Source organism: Drosophila arizonae, chromosome 5, assembly GCF_054131065.1.
Source record: "Drosophila arizonae isolate 15081-1271.41 chromosome 5, UAZ_ARI_1.0, whole genome shotgun sequence".
Classification (NCBI taxonomy): Eukaryota; Metazoa; Arthropoda; class Insecta; order Diptera; family Drosophilidae; genus Drosophila; species Drosophila arizonae.
The window spans coordinates 926,219-943,222 of record NC_142925.1 but is presented as its reverse complement, the minus strand read 5'-3'; the positions used below and the strand labels follow the sequence as shown (position 1 = coordinate 943,222).

General features: G+C 37.2%; 3 protein-coding genes across 13 annotated transcripts; 1 reads left to right on the top strand and 2 right to left on the bottom strand.

Moving 5' to 3' along the window:
- The first annotated feature begins 41 nt into the window (after positions 1-41).
- LOC108617263 (uncharacterized) lies at positions 42-2,172 on the top strand. The gene is made up of 2 exons (XM_018012988.2): positions 42-536; positions 605-2,172. Exons 1-2 carry the CDS (start codon positions 271-273, stop codon positions 1,701-1,703), a joined length of 1,365 nt encoding a protein of 454 aa, XP_017868477.1. The 5' UTR covers positions 42-270; the 3' UTR covers positions 1,704-2,172.
- Positions 2,173-2,302: 130 nt separating this feature from the next.
- On the bottom strand, positions 2,303-4,130 carry p47 (NSFL1 cofactor p47). The gene is made up of 5 exons (XM_018012989.2): positions 3,903-4,130; positions 3,603-3,829; positions 3,125-3,550; positions 2,714-3,064; positions 2,303-2,650 (listed from the first exon to the last, which is right to left on the bottom strand). The coding sequence occupies exons 1-5, from the start codon at positions 4,002-4,004 to the stop codon at positions 2,518-2,520; spliced, it is 1,239 nt and encodes a 412-aa protein (XP_017868478.1). The 5' UTR covers positions 4,005-4,130; the 3' UTR covers positions 2,303-2,517.
- A 140-nt stretch (positions 4,131-4,270) lies between these two features.
- Aldh-III (Aldehyde dehydrogenase type III) lies at positions 4,271-16,189 on the bottom strand. Of its 11 annotated transcripts, none has more exons than XM_089470644.1 (14): positions 16,036-16,188; positions 13,743-13,846; positions 13,641-13,667; positions 12,501-12,595; positions 12,051-12,109; positions 8,584-8,764; positions 8,279-8,500; positions 7,864-8,027; positions 7,566-7,796; positions 7,310-7,507; positions 5,830-5,945; positions 5,121-5,256; positions 4,904-5,063; positions 4,271-4,424 (listed from the first exon to the last, which is right to left on the bottom strand). In XM_089470644.1, the coding sequence occupies exons 2-14, from the start codon at positions 13,807-13,809 to the stop codon at positions 4,407-4,409; spliced, it is 1,674 nt and encodes a 557-aa protein (XP_089326770.1). In that variant the 5' UTR covers positions 13,810-13,846; positions 16,036-16,188; the 3' UTR covers positions 4,271-4,406. The 11 variants fall into 11 exon arrangements, with proteins under 11 accessions (XP_089326770.1, XP_017867858.2, XP_017867855.2 ...); XM_018012369.2 differs by having other exon boundaries at positions 4,913-5,063; XM_018012366.2 differs by lacking the exons at positions 4,271-4,424; positions 5,830-5,945 and adding exons at positions 4,619-4,756; positions 7,025-7,140 and having other exon boundaries at positions 16,036-16,189.
- Positions 16,190-17,004: the final 815 nt, after the last annotated feature.

The window sequence follows — 17,004 nt, the reverse complement described above, 5'->3', positions numbered from 1 at the left end:
AACACTGATCATTATCAGCCGGCAGAAGTTCAGTGTTGGAAATAGATTAATATACTTGGATTAATTAGGCACATACGCACATGCCAATAAATTTCATGCAAATCACTCTGCGAAATGAAACTTGATTCGAATTCCGTCGAATAAACAAGAAAATTTCAATTTTAACCAAGTGCTGCAAGTGTCGATAGAACTTGTTGCGGCCTGTGAAGCAGCTACATTTTCGTACGATAGAGCAACACTGAAAGTTGTTTGTCATAAATAGCTATAATAATGCGAAAGTATCAACAATTGGCGCTCTTGCTAATATCCTGCTTCAGTGTGGGTGTGCTCATGATGTACAAGAGCGAAAACAATCGCTTAAAATATGTTTTAAAGTATGTCAACTTCTTTGGCCGCAACGATGCAGCCGTGCTGCGTCGCATACAGAACAGCACAACGGCCGAGGATGAGGAGCGCCAATCCAAATGGGTGTTCACTAAGCCGCTGCCCGTTTGGCAGGTGATTGGTGACTCCTTTTATGCCTACTCTGCATACTGGTATGGAATATAGTCATCTTTGTCATATAGTATTTATGCCTAACTTAACATTTTTTGTGCCTTTGCAGGAAACAAAAGGAGCTGGTCGTTGGGGGCGAAGCTCACGTCATTGTTGTTGGCAAGAAGGGAGCCGTTGTGGACTTTCGGTGCAGCTTTGACGTGGGCGGCCGCAGTGTTCAGGGCAAATTTCGCTTTCAACGCGATGCAGCGGAGGGCGTGGTCGATGACAAGGCCAGCACCTTTACCAATTACAATTTCTTTTGTCAAGTCAGCCGCAATTTCGGGCAGCCAAAGTACGTTTCCTTTAGCGATGCGACGTCTCCAATCAAGAGGCAAGTGAAGCTGCATCTTCGGCACTTGAAGCCGGCAAAGACAGCTGCCCAGGCAACAACAGCAACAGCAGCAGCAGCAGTACCAGCTGGAGCGACCCTTACTGAAGTGCCTGTTCGCTTTCCTGCAACAATTTGTGTTGATTTGGTTAGCTTTGATGTGGGTTCGCGATTCGCGCGCAATGTGGATGCCATGGTGCAGTTCTTCCTCTTCCACCAGGCGCTGGGTGTCCAGCACTTTCTAGTTTACAACTACGATGAACTGCCGGAGCAAGTTGTACGCCTTTTGGAGCGCACCAAAATGCATCTGTATAGCTTGCCCTTCAACTTCCCATTTTTGCAAACAAATGGCACAGCTGCTCGCATTCGTCAGCTGCTGCAGACGGATTGCCTGCTACGCAATGTGAACTATGCTAGCTTCACGATGCTGCTCACTCCGAACGAACTGGTGTATCCAAATGCACGCTTCGCGGGCAACTTGGGCAAGAGCTCGCTGCAGCGGCAACTGCGAGCCTACGACAGCGAAACAGTTCGCTTTGAGCTGTCCACATTTGCCGTCTGCTTTGATGAGCGCAAGAAGCTGCTCATAGACAACGTGCATTACGATCCAGAATTGAGGTCCAAGGTGCTCCTATATCGCCTGGAGTTACCAGCAGCGCAGCTCCTGCTGCCCACAGCGAAGGGCGTGGAGCTGCCACTGTCCAGTGGCTTTGCGCATCGCTATGTAGAGTGCCAACAGGTGGGCGCGGATGGACTACACGATTGGCGCACAGGCGTGCGGGAGGAGCTGATGGAGCACATCACTCAGCTGCGCAATGAAGTCGATTTACTCATTTAGATGCTAAGTCTAGAGTTGATTAAGCTAGTTAGGTTAAGCTAAAAGTATTGACTCAATTCGACTGCCATAATGCCAAAAGCTTTAGCTATGACGTTTTTTCACTCGACTTCAAATCTTGTATAGTATTAGACAATTTTTAAAGAAAAACAATTGGACAATTGAATTGGCCGAAAAGGAAGAGTTAGCGAAAATGTCTAAATGGATACTATTCAATTAAAGTGGGCAGCCAATAAGAAAATTGATTTAATAAAATTAGAGTATTGTGTAATATCGAAAATTTTCTGTCGCTTCGACTTTATTACTATTTAAGCCTTCGCTAGGTCTATTGACTATTGAAAAATTCAGTGAATTTTATATACATATTAAGTATTTGTCAAACATAAAAAATTAATTTCAATTCAATTTCAATTGTCTATGCCTCTTCCAATTGTAAGACGAGCAATAAAAAATAAACAATTAGCTCATGGAACGTCCAATCGACTTATTTTCATCAACATCCGATTAGATAATATTCTTTACTTGAAATTTCAATTTTGAATTAATCAATTCCAATTTAAACTGCCTTATAGAAAATAGCAGATGACACATGCCTGACTAAACACGTTTCAATTTTATATATTATATATATATATATATAAAGACACATATTGTAAACATCGATTGGGTAGTACAATATTGTTTTAGATATTTCTTTTCTGTTCATTTTTTGTGAATGTTTGCAGTTGTATTTGAGGGACTGAACTGCATTTGAATGCGCCATATCCAATTACTATTAATATTCATTATTATTATAAATTTTCTGTGTTTATCGGTTTTATTTTAGGCGTTGCATAAGCGCAGCATTCCTGAGGCCAGCCTTCTCGATGGTGGAGCTGTCATCGCTTAGCTCGCGTGTAGGAAACGAAGAGACCAAAACAAAGTTACTATTCGAGTACTGCGGACGAGCACTGTAAGTAAAAGAGAGAGAATATAGCAAACAGGTTTACAAGCCGGATTGAAGTCTAAATTACTTTTGTATAAAGCGACGTATGTCGGAAACAGTGTGCGTCAAATTGAACTGAGCCGCCAGCCTAGAGCCGTCTGCCAAGCGTATTTGGAGCGTTGTCAAAGGAGCTTCGGCATTCAAGTTTAGGGCATCTCGTGCAGTTGCCTCGTGGCTGGCCACTTCAGTAGGTGATGCCGCAGCGGCAGCAGCGGCTGGTGCTTTATTGGTCACAATGTTGGCCACCGGACTGCCAAGTTTCTGGCCCGAACCCTTGAAGGTTTGTGGCACTGCCTGACGCTTGAAATCCTCCTGTCTGTGATCCTCCACATCTACATTGACCATGCGACCCATTTCCAGCAGCTCTTGGGGGATTTCACTAGAAAAGAGTCGCCGAGATAAATATAATACATTTTGGAATATCAAACCAAATGCTTACCCCCTCATCACGGTCTCCAGGAACTCCTTGTTCTGCGGATCATCATAGTGACGCAGTTCACCGCCATCGATAGAGAAACCTTGGCTCCATAGCTTAAGCACCACAACCGGCTTGTTTTCCGTTGCCTGTGCTGCTTGATTGGTACCCACTACTGTATGATCACTATCTGTCATGCCCAGCCGCATGCCCTGACCCCAAACGTTGCCGCCGCCGACAGCCGAGGCGCTGGTGGAGGGTCCGACACCCACTTCGGCTATGTTTTGCTCCTGTGCCGAGCGCATCATATCGGTCAACTGCTCGCGAAAGTTCTTACGTTTGGCCGGTCCCAAAACTTGCTGCCCAGAACGATCAGATCCTCCGGCATAGAATGCCTGATGCTCGTCATCACTAGATGGTTGCTTCGACATGTCGCTGAGCGTAGCAAATCTAAAATGAACATAGAAATAGTGTCTGCATAAAGCAAACTCTGCTCACTTACTTTGGTTTATTAGCGGCGGCTTTTGGCGGAGCAGTCGCAGAAGCAACTGATGCAGCTGGGACGCTTTTTGCTGCTGAGGCTGTAGCGGCAGCGACGTTGGCGCCAGCGCCGACGCCAGCAGAGGTCGTGGTTGTTACCGGCGCCGATGTTGGATTGCTCGACTGACCCCCTACAGTTGGAGTAGCTGGCAAATCAGTCTGTGTGCTCCAGTAGTTACCTAGCGCTTGCTGCACATTCACATATAAAAAATGCATCATTTCAGACCGTTCTTTGTTAAATAGTTTCACTGCAAAACTTTACCTCAATGTCCCAGTCGCAGCTGGATAGATAAAAACGGGCAACGTTTTCATCAGTGCCAGTGATTTCAATGAATTGTGCAGTTAGATCGCCGCGAGCGGCCATTTTTTATAATGTTTTTACTTAGTTTTTGCGTCAAAAACAAAATAAATCTAAAAGTTTCTAGTGAACGATAATGATAGACAAAAATTCAGTGTGTCTCTAAAGCTTATTATTGACAAGAGTGTGACCCTATCGATTTCAGTCAAATATGCCAAAAAAAATACCAGACAGGGTTGCTTTTATCGATATTTTTCAGCTGCCATCGAAAGTGGAACTGTGGCAACTCTGTTCGGCGGGCACTTCAAATATATATAAACACAATTTTGAGCTTTTCGTCTTAACATTTTCATTTTATTAAATAGCAACTAAATAACAATATAACTAATATAAAGCGAAATATCCATATAGCATAACATCACCCACCGGTTTTTTCGTATTTAGAGTACAAAAAGTACATGGTTTTACTTAGTTTGATTTTGCGTCCTGAAAGTATAGATTGATGCATACAAAAAATAAATACAACAGTTTAAAGAATTTATAAGCATTAAGCCTGTGTTGTGAACATATCCATAGGCATATTTCAATATACTTAAAATTCTAGTAAATTAGTAGAAGCAAGCCCAACGAGTTAGAAATTAACACTACTCCAAATATGCTTCCAAAAATATATTCAAGGATTGAATTAAATATATTTTATTTAAATATATGTATATATATGTATATATGTTAACTGTCCACTGGCTGATGAAGTTGCAACACGATTTTTAAGTCCGCCATTTGTTGGGTATACAAAAGTTCTAACGCAACACCTTGCCCTAGAATATTTGGGATATGATTTATGAATTGAAATTCGTAAATTTTGTTGTAGTGCAATGTGTTGATTGTGCGTGATGTACATACATGTAAAATTAAAGACATTAATAGGCGTACCAACAAATGACATAGACTTATTAAACATGTACCTTCCTTACCTGCAAATAGTAGTTGGTCAAAAAGGTGAGACCAACGCCCAAACCAACTGCCAGGATGTGCGTCAAGTGTAAATTGGGCAGAGGTCGACGTTTGCGCAAAAGGAATGAAAGCAACGAAGCCTTACGATCCGAATAAGGCGGATAGCGAGCGCTGTAAGGATCAAGATGAATTATATGTACTTATATAAGAGAATAATGTTATACTAACGATGCCATCTTTTCGCCTAGCAGGGCCAAATTCTTGCCCAGGCAAGATTTCTTATGTGTGAACGTATCAAAGCCATATTTGCCATGGTAGCTGCCCATGCCGCTCATGCCGACGCCGCCAAAAGGCAGGGTATCAACTGTGAATAAAAGCACGGTATATAAGTATACAGTAATAATATTAGCATTATAAGTGTACGAGGATGGTTTGAAAAATTTATAAAAACAAATATGATATGAACTCACAGTTTCGAATAAACAATAATTCATTTAATGCATTGTTATTAGCTTGCAAATTTTTTAAACCAACCTCGAAATTAGTGTTAGTTTTATAAAGCTTTATATCTATAAAATTTCTAGTGTTAATTGCACACCAAACACCAATTGTTAATTTGCGCAGTTAGTTAATAAATTGCGGAATTTTGTTCAAAGTTTGTAAATTTACATAATATATACAAAAATCAATTCAATAAGCCAAATTTCTTAATAAACAATACACATTCAATAGCTTGTACTTAGGTGTTGTGTGTGCTGCAGGGTTTTTGTGTCTCGGTTTAGTTTTGAACCAAACTATTCTTTATATCAACAATAAAACAATTTAATTTTGCTGCAAAATGTGTTTGAATTTGAAAACAAAGTTCTTGAAAGTGCATACAAATGTAAATAAAAATATAAGCTACATCTACAATATATATACATATACATAAATATACCTCCGACATGCATAATAGTTTCGTTGCTGCAGAATCCGCCGCTTGTCGTGTTCTTCTTGAACTCATTGACAATCTTTTTTGAGTTTGAGAATACGTAGAGCACTAAAGGTTTCTCTCTATTTAAAAACAATGAAACAAAGCGCTAAAGATATTTGCATATGTATAGTCAAAAATACTAACGAAATTGAACAAACAATTACGGGAATTATTAATACATGATATTTGATGAATAACAAAACAAAATGACGAATATGTATTGGAGTATAAGTTTGAAGTGTTGTTTTTTACTTAAAACTTGTTCAAAAATTAAAATTTTGTTTGAAAAAACCAAAAATAAATTAAAAAAAATATACTACATATGTATTTATAGATGAGCTTCATTCGGCAGTTCTATTTGATCAGCTTCGTAGGATACGGAGTCAGCAGGAGTGAAACGAACTGGTTCGTTTAAACTTTCATTCGAGAGAGTGAACTTAAAATAAGTAAAGTATCGATAACTGAACTGACAGATTACACGTTAATCGTTAATCATTATCTGCTAAATTCTAAATGCCATTGCATTTCTTCAATAGAGATACAGATATTAGATAACTACCAAATCTACACAATAATAAACTGCATTTAACCTGCAAGATTTACTTTTATTTTTCTAATGCTTATGATGTATTTAATCGGGAATCAAGGAGCAAAAAAACCTAAGTTTAGATATATATATAAAAGTAAATATATATAAAAGCCAATTTAATATTATAGAGAATTTGTTTAATATAGCATTAAATAAATATTTAAAAATAAATTTAAAAAAATTAAAATAGCAAAAAATATGTAAAATAAAAATACATTTAGGGAACACAAATCGCATAAAAAAGATTTCAAGAACATATTTAAAATTTATATACAAATCATTTAAAAACCGTCACCAGATCTTAACTCCTAACTATTTACAGCTTAAAAAACAAATTATTTAAAAAAAAAAAAAAAAACTGTACAGGCATTATAGGGAGCAACAGAAAGAAGGACGAGGGGCAGCCGTAACCTTAATAAACAATTGTTCATAGCGGAGATAATTGGAAGAAGAGGTAAGCTGGGGCTTATAGCATCCTTATATACATATATTTATATATACATGTATGAATAACCGCAGCCACAAAATTGGAAATTCGCAATTTCATCCATGTTTGATCTTGGATCTTACCGGCATAATGCATAATCGTGTCGTTAACGCACATTCCGCCCGATTGGGTGCCATTGACAAATAGATCGAGCACCTCATTTTCCGACGTGAATATATACATGACGAGAGGGTTTTCTCTAACATTTTTGGGTGTTTTTTTTTTTCGATTGATTTAACAGATATAGAAATAATATTATATAAGCAACTCGGAACCAATCGGAATTCGTGTGTGACAAATGCAAAGAACAAATGACAAAATGAAATTCACATTTTAACACGTCCGGCTTGACGTACAGACAGTCTTACCTGGCATTGATGAACTTAATTGCATCATAGGCATTCTCTACAGTGTAGATGGGCAAGATGGGACCGAAGATTTCCTCCTCCATAACGGGATCATTGGCCTTAACGTCAACCAGAATTGTTGGCTCTATGAAACGTTCGCTGGCATCGTATTTACCACCAACTGCAATGCGTCCGGCTTTCATCAAGCCCAACAGACGTCTGCAAAAGATGGAAGTATTAATACGGGACAGAATATGCGGAATATGTTTCGAATTACTGGAAATTAGTCTGGTTAATGATGCGACTCAAATCGGGACTGCTCTGTATATTGTCGCCGTACCATTCCTTGAGCACCTCTTTCACTTCCACAATGAATTTCTGCTCAATTTCCTTGGAGCAGAGTATATAATCGGGGGCAATGCACGTTTGTCCACAGTTAATTAGCTTGCCCCATAAAATGCGCTTCACAGCTGTGCGCAGCTCAACCGATTTGTCTATATAGCACGGACTGCAAAACACAAATTTAATTTCATTATTTTTTTAATGAATATGTATTTATTATGGGTTTAACGAACCTCTTGCCACCCAACTCCAAGGTCGTTGGTGTTAAATACTTAGCAGCAGCTGCATGCACAATTTTGCCCACGCGCGTGCTGCCCGTGTAGAAAATGTAATCAAAACGTTGTTCCAAAAGCTCAGCTGTTTCACTCGGTCCGGCACAGACGACGGGATAGCAATCCTGCAAAGAGATTAGACAATACAAGTCATACATAGCTAGGCCACAATCTCTGCTAATTTATGTAGATATCTCATCTATTGTTATGCTCAATTTACAGTTAGGTATCCTATATAAACATAGTTTAGTTTATGGATAACAACAAAACTAGTTTAGCAGGCTTTTAGCTTTGGAATCACATCCAAAATCAATGATGGGAGTGGGATAATAAGATAATCTTTTTATGCTAGAATTCTCCAGTCTTTCTCACGCACATTATCCAAATATTTGGGTAGAGTCTCTGCTATGAACTTTGCACAATTGCCCGCAATTTCGCTTGGCTTGAGGATCACACAGTTGCCAGCAGCAATGGCAGCAGCAACGGGCACCAACAGCAGCTGCAGCGGGTAGTTCCAGGCGCCAATCACCAGAACAACTCCATAGGGATCCTTGTAGATATGCACATCATCCAGCAAATTGACAATCGATTTGTCTGGCTGCAAATGGAAAACAAACATAGATCAATTATATATATGTAAGTCTCCCTTTAACTGATGCTATTCTATTTGCAAATACTCACCTTTTCTGGCTTGACCCATTCGTCCAGGTTGTACAGTATATGCTTGATGTCATTCTTCATAAACTCCGTCTCGACGATCAAACTTTCCTGTTTGGGCCGGCGCAGATCCGCCTCAAGGGCGCTGATAATCTCGTTCTCATGTTCCTCATAGCAGCGCAGCAAGTTTTCCAATTGTTTGCGTCTAATTTGCGGGAGATTTATCGATAATATGTTAGTTATATGAGTGACAGATCAAGAGTGAGTATACTGGACTAGTAGATACGCTAGTCATACTGCATAGCTAAAACTAACTCTCAGTTCTAGTTTAGTCTTGATATGCTCGACTAAACTATTTTACAGGGTATCCCATAAGGTCAAACCAATTGAAAAACTCGTTCAGTCGAGTCGAGTTTATTTATACAACAAATCTAGCTCTTTAATTGGATGACTTTTTTATAGCTACATAGTTTACAGGGTATTAAGATTGTTATTTACAGAACTTGTTTGCCTGAAAGTTGTTTCAGGCACTAATTATATGGAATTAGCACAACTAATAACAATTCGTGCGCTCTTTGATCTATAATATCGTAAAACCTACCATCAATTAAACTGGCATTCGATTTTTATTAAACAACAATACAAAATCTTTATATATATATATATTATATTAAACCAATATCAAGTACTTCCAATCACTCTGCTCAAGGTCAACGCTAAAACTCAATCATCTTCATATTTTGTTCATAAATTTATGCAAAGTTTTTTCTTTTCATTTTTGCTCTAACAAAAATATGACGCATCTAACGTCGATCAGCCACTTGCTGACCAATAGATGCTTTCTACGTATATTTATATCTAAATATCAAGTTAGAACGATTAAACTGGTTGGCCTGCTAGTGCTGCATTACCTGTTCACCTAAAAAAGTATTTAGAGGCAAACTACATTATTCTTTATCAAGTTCTACATAATCTAATATGCAAACGAGGTTGCTCAGTCAGACGCAACAAAAAAGTTAAAAAGAAAAGGAAATTAAACAGAAAAGTATACATGTGTATAATAATATATACAATAAAATCATAAGGGGCATAAGAAATCTCCCAAAGTTTAAAGGAAACCATCTATAAATAAGAAAGATTTCATATATGTTTTATGTTCGATTTGTCGCCTCTTCAGTGTAACGCAACGAGTGAGAGCCCCATGAAGTCGAACACATTCTTAATACAATGATTTTATTCGGAATATATTATTAAGAAACCATGGTAAACGCACAATGCTATGCTCTAAATCCTACACAAGTCGTACACACAGATCTAAACATATCAAGAGCTCTCGAAGAATTCTATAAACATAACAATAGATACTTAAGCCGACCAAAAAAGAGTCTGAAAATTACTTGAATGTCAAATTATCAGAGACCGCATGCGTAGACCCTCTAGATCTTGCCTTCAGGGGACGTGAGTTTCTCACATATTTATTTTATAGTTATGATAATTAATCTAAGTCGAAATATTACCTTCAGCACCTCCGCTTACACTAAAAAACCTTCACCAGATGTTCCTAGCAGTTTCAATTGCATTCAAGTTATATAGATCATATGTTGCTATATTTTAAAACAATTAATTTTTATAAATAAAGACCCTACATATATAATTGCTATGATTGCCCATTTAGTTAATTGGAAAATAAGCTCAAAGTTTAAGTTTGATTAATAAAAACGGCATTTATATCCACACACATGTATATGTAAATTTATATTATATAAGATTAACTGAATGCCTAATCATGGTCAAGTTTATTTGCAATTGTATATTCACTTGTACAACAAGTTGCCACATTCCGTTCGGGTTTTAGCAAAAAATATTAATTAAATACATATAAATAAACTTATTCCTATAATCATACATATACATATGTATATGATTGCTATGCATATCAATGAAGCAATTATGGAGCCATGATGTGGCACAATCTCCGATATTATATATATTTGTATTTGAGTTGAGATTTTTCTATGCAGAAGTAGAAGGGGAATGACAGAAGAAGAAAAAAAAAACAAAGCCAAACGCAAAATTCTCGGACACGTTTCCTCACCGTTTGTTTGAACAAGAAAAAGATCATGAAATTAAATAGCTATCGACCTTGACGAGGGGGGCCACAGACGTACGTTATGTATATACAAACGTCCGCACTTCCGTTTCACACTTTGAGCTTCAAAAAAGCCCATATACTATATATGAACACATAATTTTTTGGTTATTAACATATCCAAAATTTGTCAATACATATGTATATGTATGTATATAGATAACGCATCTAAATGCTAAAGCCATTAGGCGATTCGTATAACAGGCTGTTCTGAGGTTTTGCTTCACTGCATACGAAGTGCTAAAATAAAGCAGCAAAAAAGGCGACAAAGCTGAGAGAGAGAGAGAGTAGATCAAAGATCGTCACCTCCTTAACTTTGCGCAGTAATTTTATGTAAATAAAAGTAAAAGCCCTTATAACATGTACTAAAAATAAGAACATGCCAAAGGTTAGAATGTGGACTATTAGGAGAATGTGTCTGACAATGCGTACTGAAAGTATAATTGTATTGCAAATTTCCTCGCTTCTGTCTCTGTTGATGATGTACACATAAATGTACGAAATATATGTATGCACCTATTCGAATGTATTAACCAAATTTGCGGAACAGGTCACAAAAATAAATATGCAAGTAATGCCTAGAAACAATACCCTGTATTTTTAAAAAAAGGAATCAAATGCAAATGCATACATACATATTCCAACTGTTTTATATCGATAGTGTATGCCACCTGCAGTGCAAAACATCGATAAGCACTCCATTTCAACACCCATATCTTATTAGCACATCTAAATTTTTGGCAAATTGGCAAAATATCGATCATTCACACTTGCCTTGACTTGCTAAATATTAATAAATACTATTACCATGACATGAAAAACCACTAACAATATGCTACAGGGTATTACCAAATCGATCCCTATCTACTTTCTTGCTTCCATATTTACACACAGTGTTCTGGACATTTGAGTTGTTCTATATAAATAGTTATCTGCATTTCTTATCAGAACAAAACGCTTCAGACATCACACAAACACAAAGTTCAAGTGAACGAGTTCAAAAGCTCATTTCGTTGTACTGTGATCCCGCAACGAGCTGAAGATACAGACCATAGCAACTATATGTACATACATATGTACATTGTACATATTCATATGTATGCGTGTGCGTTTTCGCTTGTTAATCTCAACTACACACATACTTATATATATATACAGTATTGTATGTAGTAATCATTATTATTGTTACTTCTTTTTTGTTAAAGACGCCGCCAAAAACAGCTGCAACAGTTGTTGTTTATTTTACATTACATGAGCAGCCATAACACAAAAGCTAATGACCTGTTTAACTACATGTACTAACTAAAAACCGTTGCTTTGGGCTTTGATTACAGTTACTTACCGAAAGCTTACGTTCCTTGTCTTGCCGCTGGCGAATGCGAGGCGAGCGCGCTGCAATATCTGCTCGTTGTCCATCGCAATTGTTTTTGGTAGTGTTGGTGGAGTTGTAGTGGTGGCGGGTTTTCACATTCGCAATGATCAGGTCGTGCAACACCACACATATGCACGCACACAAGCACAAATATGCACGTATATAGGAAGATAACGAAAGACGGAATTGAAAACAAAAAATAAACGAAGAAATCAAATAAAATCAAACGAAAAAAGGCTTAATGTGAGTTACGTGCGCAAATGTACGTTAATAACCGTAGTGGTTGTTATTATTATTGCTCTCCTTGTTGTGATTGGGATTGTTTTTGTTGTTGTTGTTTTATAAGTGCTCGCATTGAATTGCATGCGGCATCTACTACATTAACTGACTTTTGTTTATTTGCAACTCGGCAACACTCACATCATCGAAATTTGCCATTATATCAGCCTGTATTGGAGTGTTAACGGGTAGGGTAGCGGGCGCGGTGTTGTTTTCGCTTTCTGTTGTTTCTGCTTCTGCGGAATAAGAGAATAAGCACACACAATCACACAAGAATTAGACCTTTGTTTACACTTCACTCCGCTGGTGCTAACTTGCACATTCACTTATTCACATTTCTATTAATTTTTACTATACTGCAGTTTTATGGAAGGGACAGAAACGCAGCAGCTGTGGCAATGGGACGTTAAAACAAGCAATTAACTGACAAAAACTCTATACGTACATATGTATGTTCACACACATACACACAGATAACGTACACACCGGAAAAAACACAACCGACAACGTTCGCGACAACGAGAAGATTGAAATTGAAATGGCGAGCAGTTGACTAAACGACAGCCGCAGTGCGAGCTGAGAGCTGTGGGCTGGCTTTAATTGTATTCAGTTCTTAAACCCGTTTCGAAAATTAAACACCGCATGCCAAACTAGCCTAACAAAATGTTAACAAAACACGAATCGGACACTACTGAGTGAACGCAAAACAGCTGTTCGAAATGAACACTCTGGCGATGGTATCGAATACGATTATTGCGTGCCAAAATGCGATAATTGCCTTTGGCCTGTTATCGATAATGCACAAACTTATCAAACTTCAAATTTAGTCTACATATAAAGATACTTTTTTGTATGTAGATAAAAAAAGTGCAACTTAGAACTTGAGACTATTTGTGATGCTAAAACTTAATATTTTTGTACCTCAGCGAGACAAGTGTAGTAGCATGAGTGTCGTGCACTACTGAAGTCAATATACAATCACAAGCGGTTGTATATTAAGCTTATCAGTTTTCCATATACTAGAAAAAAAAACTGCGTCTAATCTGTCTTACAATCAGTTGCAATTCTATATATATATGAACAAATGTTTTAAAGCGATTAACCGAAAGACGTTTGAACACTTGTTATAATAGAACTCAATCCACGCCGTGCAGCTGTACCGGCCAAGAAAGGTAATATGTGCCATCTAATGATGATACGGGATTTGTTAGCAAACCAAACGAATCAGAAAGTCAGCATGATGTGACAAATCCAGCTGGATTTACATTGACCTTAACTTACCAATATTAATGATTGTCGTGCCATCGTCTGCATTTAACATAATAAAAGGAGATTTTTTATTACAAGACAGTATTTGAATTAATTAAATAATTAAGCACTTACCAATTGTTGAGTTAATCGTATACCGTTGTGGACTGGCCTCTATATTTTTATTTTGAATGGTATCCATGTTGTCTTTATATTGTTTTATGTTTAATTATATGTATCTATTTTTTATATCAAAAATTTAAATTTATATATTTTTTATTTCTGCTTTTATTATTATTAATTAATATATATATCTCAGTTTACCTAAAAGAGCAAACGCATTTAACATATTTTCGAAAACAAAACAAAAATTGTTATACCTATTATTATATTAACGTTTTAATTAATTGCAACTTTTCAATCAACTGAGCTAAACTAAACTAAAAGCTGAAGAAAATCGGAAACATAGCAGATGTTTTCGGTTCTCTCTGCATTATTTATGGCATAATTGTCTATTGTGCGTGCCATTTTCTTTTCTCTTTTTTTTGCGCAGAGAACAATTAACACATTTAATTAATTGAATTTATCGCCATTCGATCCATGGGCCAAAAGCTCTACGAAACTTGGACAAATGCACTTGACCTTATATGGGCCAAGTTAACAGCCCATCGTAAATAGTTTCATGGTCACAGCCCATTTTGACGTTTGCCTATTGCATCAGCGACAGGTGTGCATATGCGCGAGAGTGGTTTAATAACTTGCCGTAATATAATATTTAAATTCTCCTATTTACATATATACTCTCAGAGTATCTTCACATATGCATATGAAGTATATAAAGGGTAGTCAGAGCAGTTGATCTAGTGCATCGCCCCCAGGCGCGACTACTTGTCTAGCTACCCTCGCCGCTCTATTACATATGCATATTTATGCATTACACGTCGCTTTTCCACTCATCCCCAGTGAGACATTGTGGGTCGTCGACACTGGATCACGTTTACAGCGATTCAACTAGTCTCGTCTCGTCTCGTCTCGTCTCGATTCGATTCGATCCGATTCGAGTCGATTCAATAATACTTAATTACCAGTTTGCAGCCTTGCAACTCAGTCAAATGTTGTTTTCGCTTTCATCTGAGCTGCTTACAGCACGCAGTGAGTTAGGTCATATATCTTCACACATATGTACATATAATATATAATTATAAGTTTATCCAGTTTGTATTCACTTACAAATGAAATGCATAATTAAAGTAAATTAGCTTCATTTGCAATTCAACTTAAGCTGTTCAACTGCAATCGCACTTAGAACGATTGAGGCTCTGGGACAAGTCGCTCGGCGCGGGCTCAAGGCCAATGGCAAGAGACATTAGAGAGGATATTAACTTTTTTATATACATTTTAAAGTTAATATAAATTTTTAAATATTTCAATTAGGTTATCTTTGAGCTTATAGCAGTTGAATTTTGAATTTTGAAAGAGAGTTTATTGCAAAGGCTGAAGAGCTATAACTAATACATATGTATATCTAGATCATATATCAACCGAGTGGTCAAGTCTCTGCGTGAGAGTATAAGATTCAAGGCTTAGTAGTAGAGTACTAAAGAGTATAATAGTATAAGATTATGAATGTAAGATCGTATAGCAGTACATAGAAATACTCCTTGACTAGAAGAACAGATCCATATAAGACTATAAAGTTATAAGTGTTTACAGAACAAGAGCTTTAGTATGAATGCTCAGTACTAAAGTATTAAGGAATATAAGAGTTTAAGAATTAGTATTAGAGTAAATGTATTAGAGTAAATGTGTATAAGTATATCAGAGCAAAATAGCACAGGTGCTTAAGTAGATAGCAGAACAGAGACTAACTATATAAGAGTAAAATAAGATTCCTATGCTCTAGTTAGGCGTATGAGAGTAAACGAGTATGAAGAAATGAGTATAAGAACGTTGCAACACGAGTATAAAATGGCAAATATAAGACCATAAGCGTCAACTGTAGAAGAGTCGAAGAGCCTGACTCCATCAAACTTGTAATAGTGCAACAGTGTAGAAGTATTAGATCAGGGGATTACAAAAATCCTTCAACTTTAGCTTTAGATTATAAGAGACGATGTTTTTTTTAAATCGATACAATATTTATAAATCGTTGAAGAACTTAGATTTTTTGAGCATGTCATATGTTTTATACTTTTACTCATGCACTCCACTTCATTGATAATTATAAGATATTTCGAGTTTAGGCGCACACAACAGAGCGCTTTTATTTTTGTTTAATATATAAAAAACAAACAGCATTTCAATGTATATTAAAAAAATAATAATTAATAAATTTCCAGAATTTCTATGTATTTGTTTAACTCTTTTCCTTCAGCCTCAGAACAAGTTCTAAGCATTCTACCCGAAGAACATCAGCGTCAACTCTTACGGTAATCAGGCACTCGAGTTGTTGTTATGTTTATTTTGATTTGCGTGTACGGGTTTATGTTTTATTTATAGACCCTTTATGAAACACTTATCGCGTCGCGTCGCGTCGCGTTGCGTCGCACCGGCTAATGTAGCCAATCGCCAATTGTGCACTGAGCTCGGAGCTCGGAGCTCGGAGCTGCGAGCCGCTGGCTCCAAGCACGTTGCCTGCTACTCAGTATTTCGCGCTGTCTGCTGGATTACGGGTTTTGCTTTAATTACGAGAAAAAAGTCGCCTCCGCTTCATCGATTTCGTATGCACAACTTGTCGCCTCTTGTCCAACTCTGACGAAATTTTAAATTACGAATCTTTTGGCTAATTCAAGCTGAAATTGAAACCGAAACTCAAAACTCAAAGCTGTCCATCAAAATGTACTTAGACTGCAGACGATATGAATACGATGTATGCGATACAATATCCGATAAATACGCACTATACTCCTATCAGTATTGAATTACAGTTTTAGTATAGCTTCAGTCGCTCCAACGTTCAAAACACGTCTGAGCCTTCCATTTAGCTGGAGAGGCGGAGCTGGCGCTTTGTATAAGGCTTGGCTTTGGTCACCTTTCAATCACTTTAAGTATACCCAGGGTATATTGACTTTCAGCAAAGGTATGTAAGACCTATGTCTAATCTGATTCAATTTATTATTCATTTACATTCATCCATTTATCTATGCGTCCATCTATCCTTCTATATGTATATTCGTCTATTTGTGTCTCTATCTATTTATTCGTCTACTACTTCCTGCCTCACACTAGAAACTAGGCTATTGGGACCTATTGAATTGGAATACTACAAAAGCTATAAATTTGTAATTCTACATATAGATTCCTTTATAGTCTATGATGGTCACGTCTACTATTTGCATTCAATATCTCAATCCACTTCCATAATATAAATGAATATTGATTTTTACATTTGTTTGCT